The 26166-nt window shown below is 40.4% G+C and overlaps 1 protein-coding gene across 1 annotated transcript; it reads left to right on the forward strand.

Moving 5' to 3' along the window:
• Positions 1 to 1258: 1258 nt before the first annotated feature.
• On the forward strand, positions 1259 to 21018 carry slc75a1 (solute carrier family 75 member 1). Its single transcript, XM_077599872.1, has 13 exons — positions 1259 to 1461; positions 1963 to 2104; positions 9438 to 9534; positions 9707 to 9810; positions 10726 to 10884; positions 10952 to 11143; positions 11207 to 11309; positions 16217 to 16328; positions 16394 to 16502; positions 17812 to 17902; positions 18005 to 18052; positions 20531 to 20620; positions 20691 to 21018. Exons 1-13 carry the CDS (start codon positions 1397 to 1399, stop codon positions 20774 to 20776), a joined length of 1398 nt encoding a protein of 465 aa, XP_077455998.1. The 5' UTR covers positions 1259 to 1396; the 3' UTR covers positions 20777 to 21018.
• Positions 21019 to 26166: the final 5148 nt, after the last annotated feature.

Below are 26166 nucleotides of genomic sequence, written 5' to 3' on the forward strand. Positions count from 1 at the left end.
AGATTTTTTATATTTTAATTAAATGTAATAATTACGATCAATTGAATTAATAATTTAATTATATTATTTTGATTATTTACATGTATTAACCCTAAGGTTTCTGATGTATCAAGATGTAAATTTAGGCATCAAGGGGTTAAATACATCGAAATGAATCAAAATTGTAATCGATCTTCATTTTCTGTGCCGCTTATCCACACAAGCGTTACGCAGGGTCCTGAAGCCTATCACAGCCGACTTGGGTCACCAGGTGGGGGGTGGGGGGCAATCGCAGGGCATAAGGAGACGAACAACCATTCACGCTCACACTCATACCAAGGGGCAATTGAGAGTGTTCTACCAGCCTACATGCATGTTTTTGGCATGTGGAAGGAAACCAGAATATCTAAAAAAAACCACACAAGCCCAGGGAGAACATGCAATCTCCACACAGTGAGGGCCGACCTGGTATCGAAACCTCAACCAACCCTAGAACTGTGAGGGCGACAAGTTGACTTCGGGCCAGAGGGGACACCCTGAATTGGTGGCCAGCCAGTCACAGGGCAGAAGGAGACAAACAACCATTCACGTTCACAATCATGCCTAGGGGCAATTTAGAGTGTCCAATCAGCCTACCATGCATGTCTTTGGAATGTGCGAGGAAAGCGGAGAAAACCATGCAAAACCCACGCTGGCTCGGGGAGAATATGCAAACTCCACAAAGGTGGAGACCAACCTGGATTTGAACCCAGGACCCCCACTGTGAGGTCGACGCGCTCACCAGTCAGATGCTGGGCCCCCCTTATATGTTGAAATATATTTCCAAAAGTGGTCATAAAGAAAAAAAATGGAACAAAATTACAAATGAAATGTTTTACCCAGAGGTGGCCCGGTGGAGCGAGTGTTTAGCGCGTCGACCTCACAGCTCTGGGGTCCTGGGTTCAAATCCAGGTCACGTCCACCTGAGTGGAGTTTGCATGTTCTCCCCAAGCTGGCGTGGGTTTCCTCCGGGTACTCCGGTTACCTCCCTCATTCCAAAAACATGCCTGGTAGGCTGATTGGACACTCTAAATTGCCCCTAGGTGTTGGTGTGAGTGTGCATGGTTGTCCGTCTCCATGTGCCCTGCGATCGGTTGGCCACCGATTCAGGGTGTCCCCCACCTCTGGCCCTAAATCAGTTGAGATAGGCTCCCTAATGAGGATAAAGCGATTCAGAAAAATGAGATATAATGCAGCCAGAGAGTTAATGACACTTCAAAAACCTCATAAGCCGGCGACTGCCAAAATGAAGTGTTGGGAATTCCAGGGTTCCTTGAAGTCGCACTTTGGTTTTGTACTATGACGACATTGTGATGTCATCCGAATGTAAACCGACACCGCTTCCTGGTGCGGACTTTTTTTTCATTATAGTGGATGCATGAGAGCAAGAAAAGTGAAGAATTTGAATGCGGAAGAGTTTACTCGTCATTTAACGTCAGTAGTGTGAGTATTGGAAACGCTTTTTTGTATTTTTTGTGGGGGGATGAGGGATGCTGATTGACGTCGCAGTCACTGTCAACGGAGCAATAGTTAGAACTTTTTAGAGAAGCAGTTCTGTAAAATTTCGTGTGAATTAAATAGAGTAAACTGCTGTTTATAACACGCCGTCTATTTGGTACACTAAGGCTTTTTTTTAACTCACTGGCGGCGATAGACGCCCAATGCATTTGGAGTGACGGGGGGAGTTGCCCCCGCACTTACGCTAAATTGGACGTCAATGGCACGCACTGGCAACTAATTTTCCCGCTGAGAACTTAATTTGTTGCGTTTATTTTCCTAGTACGGAAACCACCATATCCCTTGAGTCCTTTGCAGTACCAAAACAGAACTAATCTAGGAATGTTCTGCTGGATTTTTTGTGTGTTTTGATACTGGTCATCGTGGTAAAGAAACTAGTATAAACTGGATTTCCTGGCAGAGTTTTCACTTGTCATTTCATTTCAGCATGCCACCTGAGAGCAAAGCAGCGCCGTCTTCATCAAGGGTGATCTATGTGGTCTTCGTCCTCCTGCTGCTGGACCTCCTTGGGTTCACTCTCATCCTGCCGCTGCTGCCTTCCATCCTGGATCACTATGCACACACTAAAGTGGGTCATTCACACTGTAATCATAACTTTGTAAAAGAAACGTTCATTTTAGGACATATTCCCTCCCAATAGAAGGGGAAAGCAGGGTTTGTTCTCACATGGTTTGGTCAGTTGTCACCATACCTGTCAACCAAGGGCAATTGCTCCCCTTGGTAATGATTGCAATTCCCCTTGTTAAGCGATTAAAAACAAAACAAAAAACGTAAAAATGCAACGCAGCACTTATTTACTCACAAAGGGCGCACTTAAAAGTCTATTTTTTTTCTCCAAAGTGGACGGAGTGCCCATCAGTATGCACTAAATTCTAAATTCTGTAGATGTCGCTGTATGACGCTGACACCTTGACTCTCTGGGTACATTGCTTGCTGACGCACTATGTATTTTTGTAGTGAAAAGGCGGAAGTGACTGACGCACGTGCGCATATCATGCTCAATGACAAATCACTGATGACCTGCTACCAGTGACCGAGATGATCCAGAATATTGTTGTAAATTTCAAAATTGTGAAGTCCTCACTATTAATTTTATGGGCTTTTACACAATAGGGTTCTATTAATTTAAGTGTTACCATTAAAATTAGAGAACAGGGAGGACTAAGGTGTTTTGTTTCTCTAGCTAGCCAGTTGCTTGCTTGCTGTTAGTTTAGCTTGTAGCAGAAAACACGAGTTGGAGTTAATTGGTGGGACATTTACGGAGAAAGATCTTACACAGAAAGATTGATTGCGCAAAATATATCATCAAATATCTTCATGTGCATTGTTACGAGTCCCACTGTTGTGTTCACAGGCAGTCTGAAATAGAGCCATTGACATAGAGCGTCACTTTAAAATCTACTTTAAGAAAAACTAGTCAGTTGTTATTTTCTATCCAATTCAGCTTGCAGTGTGCTGGTGTAGTAGCTTTGTTCTAGCAAATATTTGGTCTAATTTTTCTTCTCTAATGTATCTAATCACCCATGATTAGCCTCAAATGGTACCCACTGCAACAAAATATAAGGATTTTCTCTTGACAACAACATCTTACTTTCTTTCACAATGCTAACCTCGCAACAGAGCTAAAAGTGCTACACTAAGTACAAATAAATCGATACTCATGCGCTCAGAAAACCAGATCAGAGCAGACGAGAGTACCAAAAATTGAGATCCCAAATCTGACACAGGCGTTAAACAATATCAATTGAGACGATTATCTCTACCATAACCATACTAATGACAGCTGCAATACTTCCTTATCCAAGACACAGTGTCTGCATTCACAACAAAAAATAAAACAAAACCATCAAAAAAGAATCACCTCCCATGTTTAAATGAAGACACAGGCATTAATGAAAAAACAAGACCATGCTCTCAAAATATCATCTCATCTCATTTTCTGAACAGCTTTATCCTCACTAGGGTCATGGGGGGTGCTGGAGCCTATCCCAGCTGACTCCGGGCCAGGGGCGGGGGACATCCTGAATCCGTGGCCAGCCGGTCTCAGGGCACAAGGAGACGGACAACCATGCCCACTCACACCCATACCTAGGTGCAATTTAGGGTGTCCAATGCCAGTGTACCATGCATGTTTTTGGAAATGTGGTAGGAAACCGGAGTACCCGGAGGAAAACCACGCAGGCCCGGGGAGAACAGGCAAACTCCACACAGGTGGGACGTGGCCTGGATTTGAACCCAGGACCCCAGACGCGCTCTAATAATATCACTTAAATAAAAAAGGATTAATGACAGACATTTACTTCTCTAACCCATTTGACACCACCAACCACCAGATACTGCTGACTAAACTGTCTAATTTTAATTTCTCACCAAGCACACTAAATTGGACTGAATCACTTATCAGCAATGTTCCCTCTAATTTTTCACATTTCTGGGCATACAGACAACTTCCCTTAGCACACAGAGGTGTGAGCAACATCATAAATGTCCGCTATGGGCACACACCAGTATCACTCACACCTGCCATAAGCAGGTGCATGTCTACTACCAATAAATGATCTAGTCATAATAAAACTTAATGATTAATATCAATGAATAAAACATCTTAATACATGTCACTAGAGTGGTTCTTAAACTGGTTGGAGCTACCGAACCCCACCAGTTTCCTATACGCATTTGCTGAACCCTACTTTACTGTAAAGTTATATATATATATATATATATATATATATATATATATATATATATATATATATATTTCTTCAAATTCAAGATATATTAATTCCTCGCAGCACTGATCGGCCAAGCAATGTCATGTGATCATATGCAGCCAGTGATGGTCAAGCGGAGCATGTTATAGACATGATGAGTCGATGTGTCTTGACCTTCACGGCAGAGGCTCCACCGAACCCCTGAGACCGACTCACCGAACCCTTAGGGTTCGATCAAACCCAGGTTAAGAACCACTGCTCTAGAATATGCACAAATCTGAATTAAATTTTACCCTATTTTTCACGTCTGTCCTTCTCACTTCTCGTTCAAGTGACTTTTCTGCTGAATGTGTCACTTTAGATAGTAAAGCTTCCATTTTATGCAATATTTTTCCATCGGAAAACTCACAACTTTAGGTTCGCTGTATGTTTTGCAGAGGAGACCTTTCTCACCCAATTTCGCCGCTTGTTCTTCTATTTGCACATACTCCGACAGTCATTCCATCTTAAAAGAACCAAATTTCTTTTTTACTTTGGCTCGTTTTGCCATGATAAAGGCTTGGGAGCAGCTCCACAAAACCGTTAGCTATATGCTAACCTGTAACATTTTACTCCTGCCGCGGAAGTAAACACACATGACCTGAACCTCATCTTATCATTGGCCGGACACAGTGTTAGTCATAGTTTTATCTGTAATCAATGTTCCCTCTAAGCTGCGCGCGTGCGCAATTGCGCACTACTCTCGTATTCTCTGCGCAGCAGCAATCATATGGCGCGCAGTAATTTATTTTAATTTATTTATTTTTAATTTTTTTTTTTTTTTTTTTTTTTACCCCTTTCCCCATGATGGCGCCGTTTAAGCTGCAGCCAGTGGCAGTAGCTCTGTCCACTCTTATGTTTTTCGTATTTTACAGCATGTTTTACATGAAAAATTAGAGGGAACATTGACATGCACCTGCTTGTGGCAGGTGTGATACGGGTGTGCCCATAGCGAGCAATGATGATGTCGTGACCGGATGATTCGCCTAAAGACGTTTTGCCGACGGACGTTTGACAGACGGACAGGTCGCCGAATGAACGTTCGTTCAAACAGCGTTTAATGATTAAATACAAATACTAGTATTTGTTAGTTTAATGATTAAATACAAATACTAGTATTTGTTAGTTTAATGATTAAATACAAATACTAGTATTTGTTAGTTTAATGATTAAATACAAATACTAGTATTTGTTAGTTTAATGATTAAATACAAATACTAGTATTTGTTAGTTTAATGATTAAATACAAATACTAGTATTTGTTAGTTTAATGATTAAATACAAATACTAGTATTTGTTAGTTTAATGATTAAATACAAATACTAGTATTTGTTAGTTTAATGATTAAATACAAATACTAGTATTTGTATTTAATCATTAAACGCTGTTTTCAGCTGGTTTTGACCGAATTTGAGAGCATTTTGAGCCGTTTGGCGAATGGACGTATATGGACGTTTTTTTGCCTCCATCGCGACATTTTACCGAGGAATTCACTTCCCTGGGCTCGGTTCTAATGTCCAAAGAGCTCCAGTATTTGTATTTAATCATTAAATGCTGTTTTAGGATGGATTTGACCCGATTGCTGTCATTTTACGGCTCGGTTCTGCTACATCTGCCCGCCCAAGAGTGCTTATTCCCGGGCTGCCATGCCCGCCCAAGAGTGCTTATTCCCGGGCTGCCATGCCCGCCCAAGAGTGCTTATTCCCGGGCTGCCATTGATGGTAGACTAATAAATTGAGAGTGATGAGCGGCAAAGGGAAATTAATCATTGATTTTTACTATAATTTGGACAACGCCGGCGGCGGGCCGGATTAAAAATCCTAACGGGCCGTATATGGCCCGCGGGCCGAGGTTGAAAAACTTGTACACACACGATCCGGGGGCGGGGCGAGCGCGTGAATCCCGTTTCGGCGAAACCTCCGTTCGGCGGAACGTCCATTCGGCGACCTGCCCGTCTGTCAAACGTCCGTCGGCGAAACGTCTTTAGGTGAATCATCCGAGTACCGATGATGTCGCTCACACTGGTACTCAGTGCGCTCAGGGAGGTTGTCTTTCTGCCCAGACCCACGAAAAATTAGAGGGAACATTGTCTGTAATTACAATTTCTTGTCGTTTGTCAGTGACAGACTGCCAGTCTCTGAGTTGTGTTGCAAAATGGCACAGAAAAAATTGTGATGTGTTTATTTTTTTTTACAATTCAGGTTGGATTTTATTTTTTGCGCTGCATATGTTTGCTGTGCGCGGAGAACACAAGAGTAGTGCGCAATTGTGAACTCACGCAGCTTAGAAGGAACGTTGCTTATCAGTGCATCGGTATACAAAATACAAAATGTACTTCGCGAAATATCAGTCATGGGGTACCGCAGGGGTCAGTGCTGGGCCCACTGCGGTTCAGTCTTTACATAAATGATCTGCCTAGCTGTTGTCCTTCAATTGTCCCCTGCCAAATGTATGCCGATGATGCCGTTCTATATGTCCACGCGAAAGGCAAAAAACATACTGCACAGAAACTCACAGATGCAATAACGAGTGTGAATAACTGGCTTGAAAAATCCTAACTACACTTAATCATATCTCAGAATGTCTGTATATACTTCTCAAAAAGAGCGACAAATAATATTGACCTCAACGCTTTTGTCCAAGGAAAAACAATCAATATTGTCCAAGAATCTAAATTCCTAGGAATCACTCTTGACTCTCAACTTGTCTTTAAACGACGAAAAAACCCTACCCTGAATTAAATCAAATTCAATTTGTCCAATTTTAGGTTTATTAGAAAAAATCTAACTCCTGAGTCAGCAAAACGGTATTTTGACAAAATGATCATATCACTCATGCAGTGTGGCAAATAAGTATTTAGTCAACCAACAATTGTGCAAGTTCTCCTACTTGAAAACATTAGAGAGGCATGTAATTGTCAACATGGGTAAACCTCAACCATGAGAGACAGAATGTGGAAAAAAAGAGAAAATCACATTGTTTCTCTCATTGTTCTCTCTTCATTGTTGATCTCTTCCTGCTGGCTGATTGAAGGTAAGTGAGGAGGTAAGTGATCCAAGATGGCGCGCGCACGGGTGCAGTGTCTCTTTGCTCTCCAGTTTGGTGTTTTGTTTCCTCAATCTTATCGTTATTTACTAACATCTGCAAGGCAAACTTTTTCGCCAAGATTTAATTACTCTCGGGAAGAGATGCGATATATCCATCACAACAGATTACCAGCGAACCTACAATATCCCAGAGGACATCTCGAGACCACCGGGATCTCTGTGGATAGTAATAATATGTTAGATTAGGCAATATTTTAGTATTTACCTTGACAGGATGTGACTCTTATATTTCTATATTACTTATTTGTGGTCTTTTGCTGGGAAAGCGCAATTTGTGGAGTAGCACCAACAATTTCGTCATACGCAGCTGTGTATGATGACAATAGGCTTTTTTGATGATTCGATGATGATGATGATGATGATAAAGCCTATGTCTGTTTGTTTGTCTGTCTGTTTGTTTGATTTTTAAAGAATTTATTTCCAAATTAGAGTGGAAAATAAGTATTTGGTCACCTACAAACAAGAAAGATTTCTGGCTGTCAAAGAGGTTTAACTTCTTCTAACGAGGTTTAACGAGGTCTCCACCTGTATTACCTGTATTAATAGCATCTGTTTTAACTCATTATCGGTATAAAAGATACCCACTGTGAAGCATGGGGGTGGAAACATCATGCTTTGGGCCTGTTTTTCTGCAGAGGGACCAGGACGACTGATCTGTGTAAAGGAAAGAATGAATGGGGCCATGTATCGAGAGATTTTGAGTGAAAATCTCCTTCCATCAGCAAGGACATTGAAGATGAGATGTGGCTGAGTCTTTCAGCATGACAATGATCCCAAACACACAGCCAGGGCAACAAAGGAGTGGCTTCATAAGAAGCATTTCAAGGTCTCAACCCCATAGAAAATCTGTGGATGGAGTTGAAAGTCCATGTTGCCCAACGACAGCTCCAAAACATCACTGCTCTAGAGGAGATCTGCATGGAGGAATGGGCCAAAATACCAGCAACAGTGTGTGAAAAGCTTGTGAAGAGTTACAGAAAACGTTTGGCCTCCGTTATTACCACCAACGGTACATAACAAAGTATTGAGATGAACTTTTGGTATTGACCAAATACTTATTTTCCACCATGATTTGCAAATAAATTCTTTAAAAATCAAACAATGTGATTTTCTGGTTTTTTTTACATTCTGTCTTTCATTGTTGAGCTTTACCCATGTTGACAATTACAGCCCTCTCTAATCTTTTCAAGTAGGATAACTTGCACAATTAGTGGTTGACTATATCATACCTGTCAACCTCTGCCGATAACTGCCCTTATAAATGATTATGATTCCCCTTACAAACCCCCAAAAAACCTTACAAACACCGTACGAGTCGTACGGTGTTTGTAAGGTTTTTTGGGGGTTTGTAAGGGGAATCATAATCATTTATAAGGGCAGTTATCGGCAGAGGTTGACAGGTATGCTATATACTTATTTGCCCAACTGTAACTTGCTGCCCAAGTTGGTCATCGGCTTGCAAAACAACATTAAAATCAATTGAAACTATTTACATATAAGCAAGCTCTGAAAGTATTGGACATAAAAACCAAAAAACGCACCACCAATTATAGATATTCAAAAAACACAAACGCCTGAACTGGAACAATACTGGTAAATATGCAGATACCACTACAATCTTCCACCACAAAGCTCCTCCTCCGCTGCAAGATGTTTTTTAAAAATAAATTCCAACACATCAACAAGGGCTGGCTCTAGAGGTGACTGTCCATGCCTCACATACCTGGAACTCAATACTAATTACCATACGTGAACTCCCGTCTCTGCACCTCTTTGCCAATCAACGTAAAGCCTGGCTGTTAGACGAACAAAATTGCGATCACAACGTTGTCTGAATCTGTGCTACTTCTGTGTGTGTGTCTGTGTATGTGTCATCGTTTATCTTCAACCTATGCAAGGGATTAACGACGGAAATTAGTCCTCGGCTACCATCTTACATATTTACATATATATGTTGATTAACATAAATATGAATATGTTCATTAGTTTATGCTGTCCCTTATTAAATAAAAAACTCAAACTCAGTATACGTTGTGCGTTAAAGGACGGTGTCTACCAGACGCTCCAGAGCTCTGTGGACGTCTTCAGAGAGGCACTCGGGATTCCCATGGAAAAGAAATACAACAGTGTCCTGTTTGGAGGTAGGCTTGCTGGAAATCAAGATTAACTCACTGGCTGCCTTTGGCGGGATACTTGTCCTAACAGAATTATTCAATTTCTCTATATATGTGAAGTTGGTATTTCTGTATTTCTTTTTTTTTTACCACAATTGGACAAACACAGAAATATTCAAGACCTCATTGTGCTTTTCAGGTTTGATGGGCTCCATTTTTTCACTGCTGCAGTTTCTTACTTCTCCGATTATCGGAACTCTGTCGGATTGCTATGGCAGACGACCTCTACTTCTACTTACTACAGTAAGTGCAGACCTTCAACAAATCATGAATTGTGTCATTAACTCATGATTACTGGTAGTCTTGTGTTTGCATTTCAATAGCAATTATTTTTTTCTTGCCATTTTAATAATTTAATTAGCTTTTTTAAAATAAATATCCAAACTAAAAATGTAAGAAATATAAAAATAATCACCTGATTCAACGTTAAAACAATAAAAATCTAAATAAACATGTAAAAAAAATAAGATAACATTTATTTCAATGTTTATTCTTTCACGCTTCCATGCCGAAATGGATTGGCTTTTGACTGCTGTCCACGAGAGCCATGAACTAACGGGGAAACAGAGCTGAACGATATTGGGGGGAAAAACTTTTTTTAGGAATTTGCGATGTATTCGTTCAGGAACAAAAAACAGACTCCACATCAAATTTCAATGGGAGAGCTGTTATGTTTTGCGGATTGCTTAGCGTCATAGGACCCAAATGCAGGGAAGTAGGCTTAGATGGTGAGTGACAATGCACTAGCAAAACTTTGATAACTGAGGCAAGGTGCTCAAAAAATAACAAAGACTTCAAAAACAAAGAACAAAATACAACCTGATGGGGAAGACATGGGGAAACAAGGAGCATATGACACGGGGAGAGCACATGGAAACACGTGTATGTATACAAGACGATCCGACTAGGACTGACAAATACATAGGGAGGACTGACAAATACATAGGGTTTAAATAGACAGACATGGGTTGACAAGACAATCAGAAACACCTGGGTCACACTGCGAGCAGGGGACAAGAGCGCCAAATCAGTGAGAAAGCTTCATTGATTTCCCTTTTTATGAATTTCATTTTGGCACTGGTGTTCTCTTGCACAACATGAAATAATTGAATCTTGAAAAGGAGGAAAAATTGTAACAAAGTCTTGTCATGGCCACAGGTGGGAATCGCATGCAGCTACGTAGTGTGGGCTCTGTCCCGGAGTTTCGCCATGTTTCTTTTGTTCCGGGTGATGACTGGCATATTCAAAGGCAACGTCACCCTCTGCACCGCAGTGGTGGCTGACTTGCCCGACCCCAAAGCTCGGAACCGCGGGATGGTGAGGGCGTGCGCCGAACGGTGTACGTGCACTTAGACTAGTCCTTTTCTCAGGGTTTGCTTTCCAGGCTGTCATCGGCGTGGCCTTCTCTGTGGGCTTCACGGCAGGTCCTCTGATGGGGGCTTACTTGTCGAGCAGCTCGCAAAGCACCGGACGCCTCTTTTTCCAGACGCCGGCGTTGTTGGGTTTGGCTTTCAGCCTGGCAGACCTCCTTTTCATTTGGCTCATGCTACCCGAAACACTCAGCGCGGATGCTAAGGTTTGCATGAGAAACGTATGCCAGCGTTTGTCATTCCTTTTAGTGTTTTGTCTTCCATTACAGGCTACCCATTCTGGGTTCGGGGACTTTAGAGACCTGCTTAGCCCATTGGCTTTGTTCAACTTCTCAGCCGTCACCAGAATTAAAGACCCGCCCTCAGAACAAAGTAAGTACTGTCATCCTTCACCACTATCTCTCTTTCACTTTCTTTCACTCTATCGTGGTATTACATTAATTATACAAATCAAAAATGTTCATAAAACTGAAAATTCACGCTCAAACTCGCAAGCGGAAGACACTTCCCTGTCTTCCGCTTGCCACTCAGAAAAATGTCAGAAGACAGAGGACCGTCACTCAACTCCGCTCCGAAGAAGAAAAATAGTGGGCACCGGGCAGATGGTGTTGCTCTTATCTGAAAATAGAGCGCTCTGGGCAGGCAGGAAGGCCAGGAACCTCGGTGATGGTGAATTTTTCCAGAAGTGCGAGCTCCGGGCGACGTTACGGTGGACGCCGTCACTCTTACCAGAAAATACAGCCCTCTGAGCAGACAGGATGGCCGCCAGCCTCCGGGGTAGCGGAGATGAGGATGTAATTTACCGAAATGTTTGAAAGTGCAAGCTACGGGCAATGTTATGGCGGACACCATCGCCATTATCTGAAAATAGAGTTTTCTCCGGGTAGAGGAAGAAAGTGGAAGTTGAGCTTCCCCCAAAACGATGATGGCAATAAAGATGAAGAACGTGGTCTTAGTACTTTAAGAAATTGGCGAGAGATGTTCAATATGGCTCACAGTTTGAAAAAAAAAGTCCATTATGATAACCCACTAACCATTAACATGACCCTTGCCTCTCAATAGCCTACCCACTAAATCATCATCTTTACTTCACCTTAGTCGGCCTGCACAGGTCTCTCATTGTCATTTTTTGGGATTAAAATTAGTAAGAAGAGAAGAGCTATTCTCAGAGGTGAGTAGAGTACTTAAAGTATTTACATTCATAATTGTGTAATGTTTAATATCTATACTACTTATATATTGTATGGACACGAAAACATGTATGAAGGGTAGAAATTAGATCCTACTTTGCAGTTTTTCAATTAATGTCTGGTCTATATTATCCGCGAAATTCGAGGGAATACTGTAATATAATCTATTTCCCATCTTTTCAGAGCGAGTGTTCTCATTTAAAGAGCACATATTAGTGCTGTATGATGTAATGATATATATCGGCAAATTTATTTTAAACTTTAACGTTAAAAATAAAATAAAATACATGTCTATTATTGCTATAAAGAGAGGCCCAATGGCAGAAGAAGTTAGTGTTTGCCTCACCCTTTAATCCGGGTAAATATTAATTTTTGTGTCAGAAATATATTTGTCTCGCAAAATAAATATATTTTAATTAAGGCCGCAGAAAATAAATATTGTTTTCTACAGCAAAATTGTAAATATAATAGAAAAATATTGGATTGGATAACTTTATTCATCCCGTATTCGGGAAATTTCATTGTCACGGTAGCAAGAGGGTGAGAATGCAGATACAGGAAAGGCATTTTAGACATAAATAGATAGGTAATAAGTAAGTTAATAAATAAATAAGCATGTTGTTGAAATAAATATATATATATATATATATATATATATATATATATATATATATATATATATATATATATATATATATATATATATATACACACGGTATTGGTGCATATGCCTATAGTCAATTATCTGTAAAATATAAAACCATGAGTATTACTATATATATATATATATATATATATATATATATATATATATATATATATATATATATATATATATATATATATATATATATATATATATATATATATATACACATACATACACATAGATGTACATGTATACAAATGTTTGGTCTTAACATTCAGCCATTTGTTTTGTTAAAGAGCCTGACAGCTGATGGGAAGAATGCAATATATTACTAAATTCAGTTTTTAATATTTTGCAAATTTACAAAAGAAAATCGATCTGTAACTCGCTAAGTTTCAAGGAAATTTATCACATTTGGCTACCTTTATGATTGAGTTCTGACATTGAGGCACTGTGGATATGACAATCGTGAGAGACGTGCAAGCATAAATGGGAGTGGCAGGGAGCGGGATAGTTATTTTTGTATAAGAGCGTGGGGGGAAATGCCACTTGAATGTAAGCATGTTGACGTGGTGGTCAAGCGGACTGTCACTGTGTTTTCTAAAAAAAATTTTTTATAAAAGAGCAGCCTTCTGTCTGTGACCACTAGGGAGCAGGACAGCCCTTTATTTTTTGCTTTTTAAATTGTTTTTATTTTATTTTTAACAGGCGCACTGTTTAGAACTTGCACTGGGGCGCAAAAGTCCTCGGTACGCCACAGTGAGGAATTAATCAAAATCTATTACAATAATTGGGTGAAAATTATATTGGCGCATAGGGTAAGAAAATTGTTATTATTTTTTAATGGGAAAATAGATTTAAACCCAAAAACTAAATTTTGATTACCCCTGGGACTACAACCCGGAAGTTTCCATCCAAAATCAAGAAGAAAATTGCGGTTTTTGGGTTTGCGGTTGTACATTTCTATGAAAAAATAGAAAACTACGGGGAACCTTCCAAAGGAGCATTGGATGATACGATACGAGAGACGGACTCGTTGGTTAGTGTGCAAAAAGGTTGCATTTCCAAGCACTCGAGGGATATGCTGTGTCTGCGGTCGTCAAAAACAATCAATACCGTACTGAAAAAACGTTCAACAATATTGGAAGTGGGCAATATGAACGATGTGTCCATAAACTGGGCGCGACTGAGCTTCTGCATGACATTGTCATGACATTGTCTTGGCATGCTGAACCTGCTCCGGTATCAGAGCCTGGAACAAAAATCATTTTTGTGCCCAAAAATTAATTTGTCTTGCCAAGTAAATACATTTTAATTTTGGCTGCAAAAAATAATTAATTTAAATTTTAGCCATGAACATTATTGCAATATATTTCAACTCCCCTTATTAAATCTTTTGCCCCGTTTACAAAAGAAAATTGGTGTTTAACTCACTAAGTTTAAAAAAAAGTATTTTTTGCGATAAACTATGTTCTTTTGCGTCGTTTACAATCTGTAAAAATGTCAAACAATTGACATCAGATTCTGATAGCCATAGTCTGCCCACTAACCATTAAATGATTCCCTTATCGCATCCAAGTGCTCAGGGTTGTAGTCCCAAAGTTGTAAGGGGATTTAAAAGATAAAATCACTTGGCTCATAAAATTAAAAAAGCACGATGGAGGACCTTCCAAAGGAGCATTTGATGAAACGATACAGGAGACAAACTCATGATCATGACTAACGAGATTTAGGGGCTTTGAGATCACGCGGATTACGCATGCTGGTTTGTGCGTGCACTGCACAGACACAGCATTTGACCTTGAACACATGGAGAAATGCTCGCAATATGTGTAAATGCATGGGTGGCTTACGTGTTTTTCCTCAGGCATGCATTTGCAAGTTTCTCACGCGCGATGGAGAATGGCTGAGGAAGACTACTGCTAATAATTTTCGTTCAGTGACCAATAATTGATCATTTTTTAGCATGAAAGTAAATATATTTATATCGCAAAAGCTAAGTGAAAATATATTTATGGAAATATTTTGCAATAATTTTCTACCAATTATTTATTGTCGACCCCTGCTCCTTTCTAATAATCGGACATAGGCCCTGTCGTCATTATCACGACACAAAAAGCCTACTTGTCATCACACGCAGAAACTGCGTGTGACGAAATTGATGGTGCTTCTCCATAAGCTACGTTTAATCGGCAAAAGACCTAATAAGTGTATGTTACGGACTTGTAATCTGTCATTCCGCTGTTGAGGATACAGGTCGCTTACCTCGCGCTTACCTTTCACTGTCTTCCACTTACCTTTCCTCAGTCAGCTAGTAGGAGGCAGATCACCAACCAAACATCTGTTCATATACCGCAGAGGGGAATGTGTGTTATGTTAGCGCGAGTTTAGATTCCTGATGGATGTGGGGAAAAAAACTGTCCTTAAGCCTATTTGTCCGTGCTTTGTGGGACCTATAGCGTCTGCCAGAGGGCAGCAGCTGGAACAGATTGTGACCAGGGTGGTAAGGGTCCCCTATGATGTTCTTGGCTCTGCTGAGGTAACGAGGGCTGGCAATGTCTTCAAGTGAGGGCAGAGAGCAGCCGACAATCCTCTGGGCAGTGTTAATCACTTTCTGCATGGCCTTTTTGAAACGGTGAACTTTTTTTTGAAACTTTCTGAACGGTGTTACAACTTACCATGCATATTTTTGGGAGGTGAGAGGAAACCGGAATGCCCGGCGAAAACCCACGCAAGCGTGGAAGAACATGCAAACTCCACACAGTGAGGACCCACCTGGGTTTGAACACCATTTGAACGCCTGTATAATTTGAATTTCTATTTTTTTAAACTATTTTAAATACATGAAAAATGTTTTAGTTAATTTCAGTTTTGATATATTTCAATGGGTACTTATTGCATTTATTTCTTTGAGTTTTAATTTATGAGTTTTTATTTCATTAATGTATTTACTTCAAGTCAAATGTATTTATATATCTTTGATGTGTGGGAATGAATCAATGTTCAGTAATAAATAAAAATTAAAATAAATACAAACAGCAATTAATTCTATAAGAAATTAAATAAGTGTTCAAAGATATAAAATTTTAAATAGATTATAAAAAAGTGAATGGAAATCTTTCATTCATTTACTCATCTTCCATACCGCGCATCCTCAAAAGGGTTGCTGGAGCCTAACCCAGCTGACTTTGGGCGAAAGGGATACTACACCCTATACTGGTTGCCAGTCAGCAATGGGGCACAATATAAATCTTTAAAAATAGAAATAAATGAATAAAAATGGAATAAATCAATGCAATGAGTAAATGAAAATCTAAAAAAAGAGCTGAGCTATATAAAGAAACATTGAAATAAAAATCAACGTACTCTTGGTTGTTCATATTTTTCCACACAAATAAGACCAAAGTGTTTTCTGCCACCAAAACGTGCTATCTCAACAGGAATGCAACGGCTGAAAATGTTAGGCCAGGTTTACTTCTGCTACCTCTTCCTGTTTTCTGGCCTGGAGTTCACACTGAGTTTCCTCACGCACCAACGCTTCCACTTTACCAGGTACGCATACCGTTGGGCAAGAATTTTCCCCTTCTTTAATGACAATGGATTTACTGTTTGTAAAGCATGCAGCAAGGAAAAATGTTCTTCTTCATCGGCGTGGTCATGGCGTCCATCCAGGGCGGATACACGCGGCGAATCAAGCCAGGACATCATGCCAAAGCTGTCCGCATGGTAGAAGGAATAAAAAACTTTCTTTTTCTACCACTTAGTTTATCACTTGTAAACGTCTACCAGTGGTCTCAAACCGGTCCTCAAAGGGCCGCAATGGGTGCAGGTTTTCATTCCAACTCAACAAGAGGATACCTTTTGCAAGTGTAATCAGTTAATCAGTTGATTGCAGCCAGGTGCTACTTATTTTAGAAGACACCTGATTGGTTAAAATGTCGGCACTGGATCGGTTGGAACAAAAACCAGGACCCACTGCGGCCCTCGGCGGAATCGGTTTGAGACACCTGGACTCTAAACCATTTGAAGTGGGAGCATTGGCAAGGAATTTTGTTAATTTTCTGCCAACACTCACAATGCAAATGGTTGGGACATCTAGTGCTGTCAAAGACAGACAATGGGTTAATTGTTAGCCCATTATCCTTGTTTGTTAACCATTAACAGATGTTCATGAAGCATTAGAGGAATGCTTACATAAAAAATGGTATTGATAAAAAAAAACGGAATAAGGGAAATTCCATTGAAAAAAATAATGAAAATTCAGTAAATGCTGCTTTATCCTCACAAGGGTCACGGGGTAGGCTGGAGCCAACCCCAGCTGACTTCGCGCCAGAGGCGGGGGATACCCTGAATCGGTGGCCAGCCGATCGCAGGACACAAAGAGACGGACAACCATTCAGACTCACACCCATACCTAGGGGCAATTTAGACTGTCCAATCAGCCTACCATGCATGGTTTTGGAATGTGGGAGGAAACCGGAGTACCCGGAGGAAACCCACGCAGGCCTGGGGAGAACATGCAAACTCCACACAGGGGGACGTGACCTGGATTTGAACCCAGGACCCCAGAGCTTTGAGGCCGACGCTCTAACTACTCGTGCCACCGGGCCGCCCTATATTATTTATATCTATCCTAATTTTAAAAATATATTTTATTCCATTGGGATTCTTTCGTATCTTTCATTTGGTTTTTGTTTATTTATTTTCCCAATTTCAATATTTTTGGGGGATTTGTTGTTTCATTTGCTTTTCATCTCTTTTTAAATTAATTAATGTATCTTCCATTCTCTTATCCTCATGAGGGTTGTGGGTTATTTACTTATTCATAAATATTGGGATTTCCCATTTTTTAGTATTTTTTAAATTTACATTATTTGTCTAGTTTTTGCTGATTATTTTCATGTACTCATGTATTAAAATCTTTGATGTATGTATATTTGTTCAATTGAGGCATCAAAGGGTTACGGAAGGAAGGAAGGAAGGAAGGAGAAGCAAACTGATTATTTCACAATTTGTTTGGGTGATGCTTTTGCAGGCCATTGCCGCACTCATCCCTGCATTTATTCTAATCGGAATCTCATGGAACATTGTCGTGCTTTACATGGGATTGGCACTCTATTCCTTTGGTGAGTAACATGTATTCAAATTGCCCGCCATTGCAGTCTTTCCTCGTCAATTTCAGCCTATGAGTTAAGGCCAGTTATTTGACTTCCTCTTTCTCATTACAGCGGCTGCAGTCGTGGTCCCGTGCCTCTCGATGTTGGTCTCTGACCACGGTGAGCCCCTTTTTTTAAGGGAGAAGGGTGTAAGAGTGGTAAAATTAAATCCTTAAATGCATCATTAAACATTAAGTGGTTTCAGTAATTAAGGGAAAATCTTAAGAAAAATCACCGCACGTGGTATTTCTGAGATACTGTTTGAATCAAAAGCACATTACAGTGGTACCTTGAGATACGAGCTTAATCCGTTCCGGGACTGAGCTCGTATGACAAGATTCCCGTAACTCGAGCGGAAGTTTCCCATTGAAATGAATGGGAAACAAATTAATTCGTTCCAACTCTCTGAAAAAAACACCAAAAACAGGATATTGGATTGAAAAAAATGTTTTATTTCTTAAAATTCGCCATATATTGACAAAGTAATAAATAATGAGTGGTTTGATAGTAATAATGTGTTTAATAGGAGTAAAATTAGACACATTTCGCGGAGGGTAGACAGCGGCATACGCGGGGGGGGGGGGGGGGTCTGTTCAGGGGGGGCTTTATCCACGGCAACAATGCACTCGTAAACGAACAAACTAATTTAAATTAACTTGGATACCTATATACAGACACTCAACGTTTAATGTAACTTCAAACAAAACTAAATTCTAAATTTGTTGTAATCTTTTTTACCTTACGTAGTTCTACGGGTTGACACCACCTGGCCGCTCCGCCGAAGTCTTCAAAACGAACGCATAAAGAGTTGTTTGTTTTTGTCTACCCTTCAAAATATATTTCGATAATGTCGCATACAAATGTCATCACAATAGGATAACGCACGACCACTTGCCAACGAGAAATAGTCTTTAAAGAACGATCGCGGGAGATTCTTTCCTTAGAAAGAATAACAGGAAATACAATAGTTGACCTTACCCACGTATTGATTGTGGGTAATGAAGTTTTGTTCTGAGAAAGGTTGCCATTCAGTGTTCCCTCTAAGCTGCGCGCGTGCGCAATTGCGCACTACTCTCGTCCTCGCTGCGCAGCAGCAATCATATGGCGCGCAGTAAAAAAATAAAAATAAAAAATCGGATTTTTTTTTTTTTTTTTAATTTTAATTTTAATTTTTATTTTTTTACCCCTTTCCCCATGATGGCGCCGTTTAAGCGGCAGCAAGTGGCAGTAGCTCTGTCCACTTATGTTTTTCGTGTTTTACAGCATGTTTTACATGAAAAATGGACAGGTCGCCGAATGGACGTTCCGCCGAACGTTCATTCGGCGACCTGCCCGTCTGTCAAACGTCCGTCGGCGAAACGTCTTTAGGCGAATCATCCGAGTACCGATGATGTCGCTCACACTGGTACTCAGTGCGCTCAGGGAGGTTGACTTTCTGCTCAGACCAACGAAAAATTAGAGGGAACATTGTTGCCATTGCCTATGGGTGTTGTGTGCATGAGTATACTTCATTACCCAGAAAGCCCTCTTTTTGCCTGCGCGTTGTGCGTTTCCTGGTCCTATGAGAAACTCGTCTGAATTAATCGTTCCGTGCTCGTAGATATTGTTATACACGAAAGATATGCAAAAAAAATGCCTTGGTCGCATCACGAAATTTTGACCGCATCACGGGCGAATTATTCGATCGAAATTTCCCCCGTAAGATGAGCATTTTGTATGACGAGCGGTCGTATGACGAGGTACCACTAGGGTCAATATCATAAGGAAGTTAGTAATTCATCCAGTAATGAATGGTTGTATATATGCCGTACCCTTGATTTTGTTTTTTTTAGTTACAAATACGGCTTATATGCGAGAAAAATACGGTAATATTTCTATTTTCTTTAATCATTTCAAATTCATGAAAAAATACATATACTAACATTCATTCATTTTCTGAACCGCTTTATCCTCATTAGGGTCGTGAAGGGTGCTGGAGCCTATCCCAGTTGACTCCAAGCCAAAGGCGGGGGACACCCTGAATTGGTGGCCAGGCCATCGCAGGGCACTAGCAGACGGACAACCATGCACACTCACACCTATACCTAGGGACAATTTAGAGTGTCCAATCAGCCTACCATAGATGTTTTTGAAATGTGGGAGGAAACCGGAGTTTCCTGAGGAAACCCACGCAGGCCCAGGGAGAACATGCGTCCACACAGGTGGACCTACTTGGATTTGAACCCAGGACCTCAGAGCTGTGAGGCCGACACGCTAACCACTCAGCTGCCTGGTCGCCTAACATATAACATAATTTCATATAAAACTCTCAATGGATATCAAATAATAAAATACAAATGGAAATATTTATGTAAATAAAGAAAAATAATTTCAGCTTTATTGACACATTTCAAGATTTACACATTTTAAATAGAATTTTGACATTCTGGGGCTCCCTTTGTAGTGTTTTTACTTACCCCCCTTTCCTGCGTGGGTTTTCTCATGCCTCTTCCTCAAAGTCAGCTGAGAAATGCTCCAGCACCCCTAAAAGCAATCCAAAGTTCAAATAAGGAATTAGTGGCTTTTGGAAAGTTTTCCATCTTTTTTTTCTCCTTCCAGGCTCAGCCAGTCAGAAAGGAACAGTGATGGGCATCTTACGCAGTTTAGGTGCCTTGGCCAGAGCCCTGGGGCCCGTTGCAACGTCCTCCGGTAGCCACAAACTTACATGCACGTGCGTGTCGTGTATGCATTTGACCATTGCATTTGCTCTTGTTTTCAGTTTACTGGCTAGCTGGAGCTCACATGTGTTTCCTGGTCACGTCAGCCTCCTTGCTCATCCCTCTGATTCTGCTGAGCGTGGACTGACCATTGAGGTCCACGGCCGGCACCATCTTTACGTGTGCATTGGGGATCGACGTGTGTGAGCGTTGTAAGATTTTATATACTGTGATAAAAACTAAAAAAAAAAATCATCGGCAGCCATGGACATCCAATCCATTTGAAGTAGAAGGACTGCCAGTGAATGAATGAATGTATAATCAAATATTTACTTTATATAAGCAAATATTTCCATTTTCTATCAATACATTCCTCCAATTCTTGATGAACATTTTTTTTACCTCATTGGCAGCCATTGACAGCACTAGACATTTATTTCCATTTGCGTTCATTCACTGCGCAATCCGAAAGGAAAATTGATTCGATGTTTACTTGTGATGAACTCATTCAAAGAGTTTCAAATTTATTATCGTCAATGGCACTGAAGGAGTTTGTAAATGTTTTTTATGAACTACATTACAACAACATTCGCATTGTTTATTCTACCATGGTGTTGGGGAGGTTTTCGGCAAGTCAAGCTATTTTCAAAGACGGAGTGGGTGAAAAATATATAGGATGGGTTGGTCAAATTTAGGCCTTGTTTTTTATTTATTTTTTACAAAATTTGGCAGTTTCTGAATAAACCGTTCTGATTAGTTTGAACAGTTAAAAGAGCAATATGAAAGATTGGTGGCCAAAAGTTATACTGCAAACGTGATGAAAATCATTTCACGCACAACTTCCCCCTCCTTTCCATTTGCGCTTTCAGATAGGTGCTTCGTAATGGAGAATCAAGCTGTGTTATCACACCATGGTTGCATTTCAATCAGAAACTACAAAATGCCATGTCTGGATAAATTTTGACCTGCGATTGAGTGGCCACCGGTTCAGGGTCTCCCCCTGCCTGGTACCCGTAGTTAGCTGGGATAGGCTCCAGCTCCCCCTCCCTGGTACCCGTAGTTAGCTGGGATAGGCACCAGCTCCCCCTGCGACCCTTACGAAGAGAAGCGGTTCAGAAAATGAATGAATGGTGTGAGTAGCTTCGCTGTGCTGGGTGGTATACTTGTAGTACAACTACATGTCCCTGTAGTATCAGTACACGCTAGTTCAGATTTTTCTAGCACAACTAAACACAAGTACATGTACTAGAAATACACATACTTTCAGTACAAGTACATGGAGATACACTTACTTGCCGAACAAGTCCACGTATGTATACGTACAAGTACACAAAATACACGAAGACTTGTAGTACAAGTAACCACAGTTGAGTATGAGTTATGAGCCTAATAAACAAGCAACAAAAGAATACTGAGGTATATTGAAAAAAAGCATCCAGTAGTGTACTATAAATGTATATATTTACACTAGTGAAACACACTTTGCAGAACAAAGCGAAAATGTCCAGAAAAGTCAAGAAAATCACAATGGAGAGCTCAACCAAAAGGATTATTTCTTAAATAAATACATGTAATACAGAGGTATATTCCCAAAAAATACCTACACAGTACATTTTATCTCATTTCTGTCTCGTTTTATGAACAGCTTTATCCTCACTTGGGTCGCGGGGGGTGCTGGGGCCTATCCCAGGTAACTTCGGTCTAAAAGCGGGGGACACCCTGAATTGGTGGCCAGCCAATCGCAGGGCACTAGGAGACAAACAACCATTTACGCTCACAATCATACCTAGGGTATGATCTTACAATGCATGTCTTTGGAATGTGGGAGGAAACCGGAGAACCCAGAGAAAACCCACGCAGGCCCCGGGAGAACATGCTAACTCCACACAGGTGGACCAAACCTGGATTTAAACCCAGGTCCTCCACTGTGAGGCCAACCCGCTAACCACTCAGCCGCCAGGCCGAAGCGCTAACCTAGGGTTGGGCAAACTTTTCGGCCCCTGGGCCACATTGACTTTAAAAATTTGACAGACGGGCCGGGTCAGCACAAGATACGATACATTTAAAAACTGCATCCATTAACAGTACATATGAAACATAAACAGAAAAAAAGGACTAATGTATTAACATACTCATCACTCATCTGGGATTTATGGGGTGCTTTTTTGGTTTTCATCAGACTAAAGGTCTGTTCACACACATGTAGAGCCAGCCAAATAACACCAGAATCCTCTGTGCCATCTTCTGGATGTTTGGAAATTTGGCTGCACTTAATGAAGCATAAAACTCAGGGACTTTCAGGCAGTTGAACTTGTCACATTGGAGATCAATCAGTTCCAACTGCAACTCCTGTGGAACCGTTTCCGGGTCTTGTGAGAAAGGACATGACACCAGCTGTCAATTTTTCCAAAATCACAAAACCGACGTCAGAATTGCTCATGCAGGTCATCCAATGATTTCCTGTATTTTTTCACATGCGGGGGCCTCTTTTAACGCAACCAGTGTGGGGAAATGAGCAAATTACTTGTCTGATATCTGCTTGAAAAATAAAACCAGCTTGGTTTTGAAGGCGGAAGGTTTGCTTGCATTTCATGCACAAACTGTTTTTTCTCTTGTAACTTTGCATTCAGCTCGTTCATGTGTGTAAGGATGTCCACAGTAAAAGTTAAATGTTCAGAAATGTCAGTATTCTCAACTACTCTCCTGTTTGAGCTCCCACACATTTACATACTTTTACTAGACTAGTGCGCCATCTATCGGGGAAACGAGAGTATTGCAGGGAAATGAGTGAGGTCATTGATTTTTACTATAATTTGGACAACATCGGCGGGCCGGATTAAAAAGCCTAACGAGCCGTATATGGCCCGCGGGCCGTAGTTTGCCCATGTCTGCCCTAACCACTCACCCGCCAGGCCGAAGCGGTAACCACTCAGCCGCTAGGCCGAAGCTCTAACCCATCAGCCACCAGGCCGAAGCGATAACCACTCAGCCGCCAGGCCACCTAGTACGTTTTAAGCTATATATATATTTATACTAGGGCAGCCCGGTGGCGCGAGTGGTTAGCGCGTCGGCCACACAGCTCTGGGATCCTGTGTTCAAATCCAGGTCATGTCCATCTGTGGAGTTTGCATGTTCTCCCCGGGCCTGTGTGGGTTTCCTCCCGCATTCCAAAAACTTGCATGGTAGATTGATTGGACACTCTAAAATTGTCCCTAGGTATGAGTGTGAGTCTGCATGGGTGTACGTCTACTTGTGCCCTGCGATCGGCCGGCCACCGATTCAGGGTGTCCCCTGCCTCTGGCCCATAGACAGCTGGGATTCGCTCCAGCACCCCCCGCGACCCTAATGAGGATAAGGCGGTTCAGAAAATGAGATGAGATATTTACACTACTGAAACAAATTTGGAGAACAATGAGAGCATAAAGCAACCTGGTGTTGTAGTGGTTCAATCGACTGACTTTGGTGCGGGCATGTTTGGGATCGATTCCTGCTCACTGGCAAACTGGCAATTAATTTACGGTGAAATCTGCCTATTGTCCGAAGTCAGCTGGGATAGGCTCTAGCAACCCCCGCAATCGTTGCGCGCATGCGCGGTATGGATGATGAATGAATGAGAGAATAAAAGTCAAGAAAGTCAAAATCAACAGAGCTCATTTTTTTCATTGAACTTAAAAAAAAACAAGTTTATTTATGAGATCCCAATGTTTAAACGCAATTTCTTCGCAACCTTAATTTATGCCACACAACTGATCTGAAAAAAATATATGATTTAGCTCATAACCCTCGTGTATTACTTTATTGTTTGATAGCTTTGCTCAAATTGGGGGAAAAACAATACACATTTGGATGTGCTTATACTTCCTCTCTTAATACATTTCCAAGGTGTCTGATTGAGACTCGTATCATTCGATCCACAAAATCAGGTGACTCGGACTCAGCTAGCATGCAAACATATGCGATCAGGACATCCCTGTCTCTGACAACCTCGAAAAAGTTGGTGAAGGGCGGGAAATCCAATGTTAACAATGAATGAAAACATGACCAACTTTTACAGGCTGATGATCGACTTTTAAAATGGGGAAATATCACTTTGACCATTGAGAACATTGAAGTATTATCCAAATAAGTGTTTCGTTTATGTCTCTTGAAATATTAAGGCTATTTTATGAATAATTTAAGTGCAAATCTTACATATTGCTCCTTTAACATTTTCTGAGAAAAATGACTTCTCCCATGATGCTTACTGGCAAACAGCAAATGCTTCCACAACAGTTTGTCTTACACTGTTTGTTATTATTATTATTCGGTTTTGCTATTATGGAATGTTTTTTTTCTCAATTATTTTGGGGGTAGGTGGGTTAACATGACATGCAATAAAAATTAGAAAATCATTCAATAGGTTTAAAAGATATTTCATTATGTGATAAAATACCTCCATTTTAAGAATCTTGTTAAAAAATTTGAAACTGACCTACTTAGTGCTGAACACAGGTACTGTTTGAATAAGCGTTATTTTCCACGTTCCATGTTTACATAAGGACGCCAAATTTGGAAGAAGAAAAAAACTAAAGGAATTGTGGCATGTATGTTAGAGACAATAAAATTAAAGTTTTGTTGATTAAAATTTATTTTTTCATTATCATTTTTGACATGCAAATACAATAGGTTGTGGTTACTTCAGTTAGAAACCATAATTCATGTTGAATTTTATTAATTTGTTCCAAAAGGATCACACTTTGCTAACATAGATTAAAATATTTTAGTACATTTATGTTAAACAAGTTATAAAAATGATCTATGAATAAGCATTTAACAAAATATCAGTACCATAAAATGAACATTTCTAGACTGAGGCCTTGAATTTTAGGTTCCTCATGTAAAAGGAACACCAAAATATGTGTCGGGAAAACAGAAGAGAAGGTAAGTATATACTAAAACATGATTTTTTTTATTTTGAATACAGGTAGCACATTTAGTTCCAAAACATAACCGACTTAACTTTTTATGACCTGTTATTTACATTTGGTTGATCTTCCAGAACACATTATTCCAGAAGTATTGAATGCAGATTTTACAAATCCACATAGTTTCTAAACTATTTTACCATACCGAAATCGAACCATTTTGTTGGCCAGAACACTTGGAATAAATTGTAATAGTGTTGCATTTTGTCTATTAGCATAACATTAATTATTTAACATATTTTCAGGCGCATAGGCGTACTGACTTAAAGGGAGCTGTCTCAGTTGTGGGTGCAATTTCTGTATTTAGCACATAAACAAGGCACTTCGGCTCAATGGGTGCAATATATGGTAGTGCTAGCATGCATGCTAGCGAATGTTTAACAAAAAGCCGCAGAAGGTAAACTGAGATTGATTGTGCTTTATTGACATAATGTGTACTCACATAAATCAAAGTATTCAAACGTCTACATATCTTTCAAAGTCCTCATCTTCTCTATCTGACATAAAGAGTTCGACCTAGTGGTCAAGTTCGAGTCCCCTCTCACTGTACCAGTCAGAGTTGTCGCCGTAAGAT

Source organism: Stigmatopora argus, chromosome 5 (genome assembly GCF_051989625.1).
Source record: "Stigmatopora argus isolate UIUO_Sarg chromosome 5, RoL_Sarg_1.0, whole genome shotgun sequence".
Lineage (NCBI taxonomy): Eukaryota > Metazoa > Chordata > Actinopteri > Syngnathiformes > Syngnathidae > Stigmatopora > Stigmatopora argus.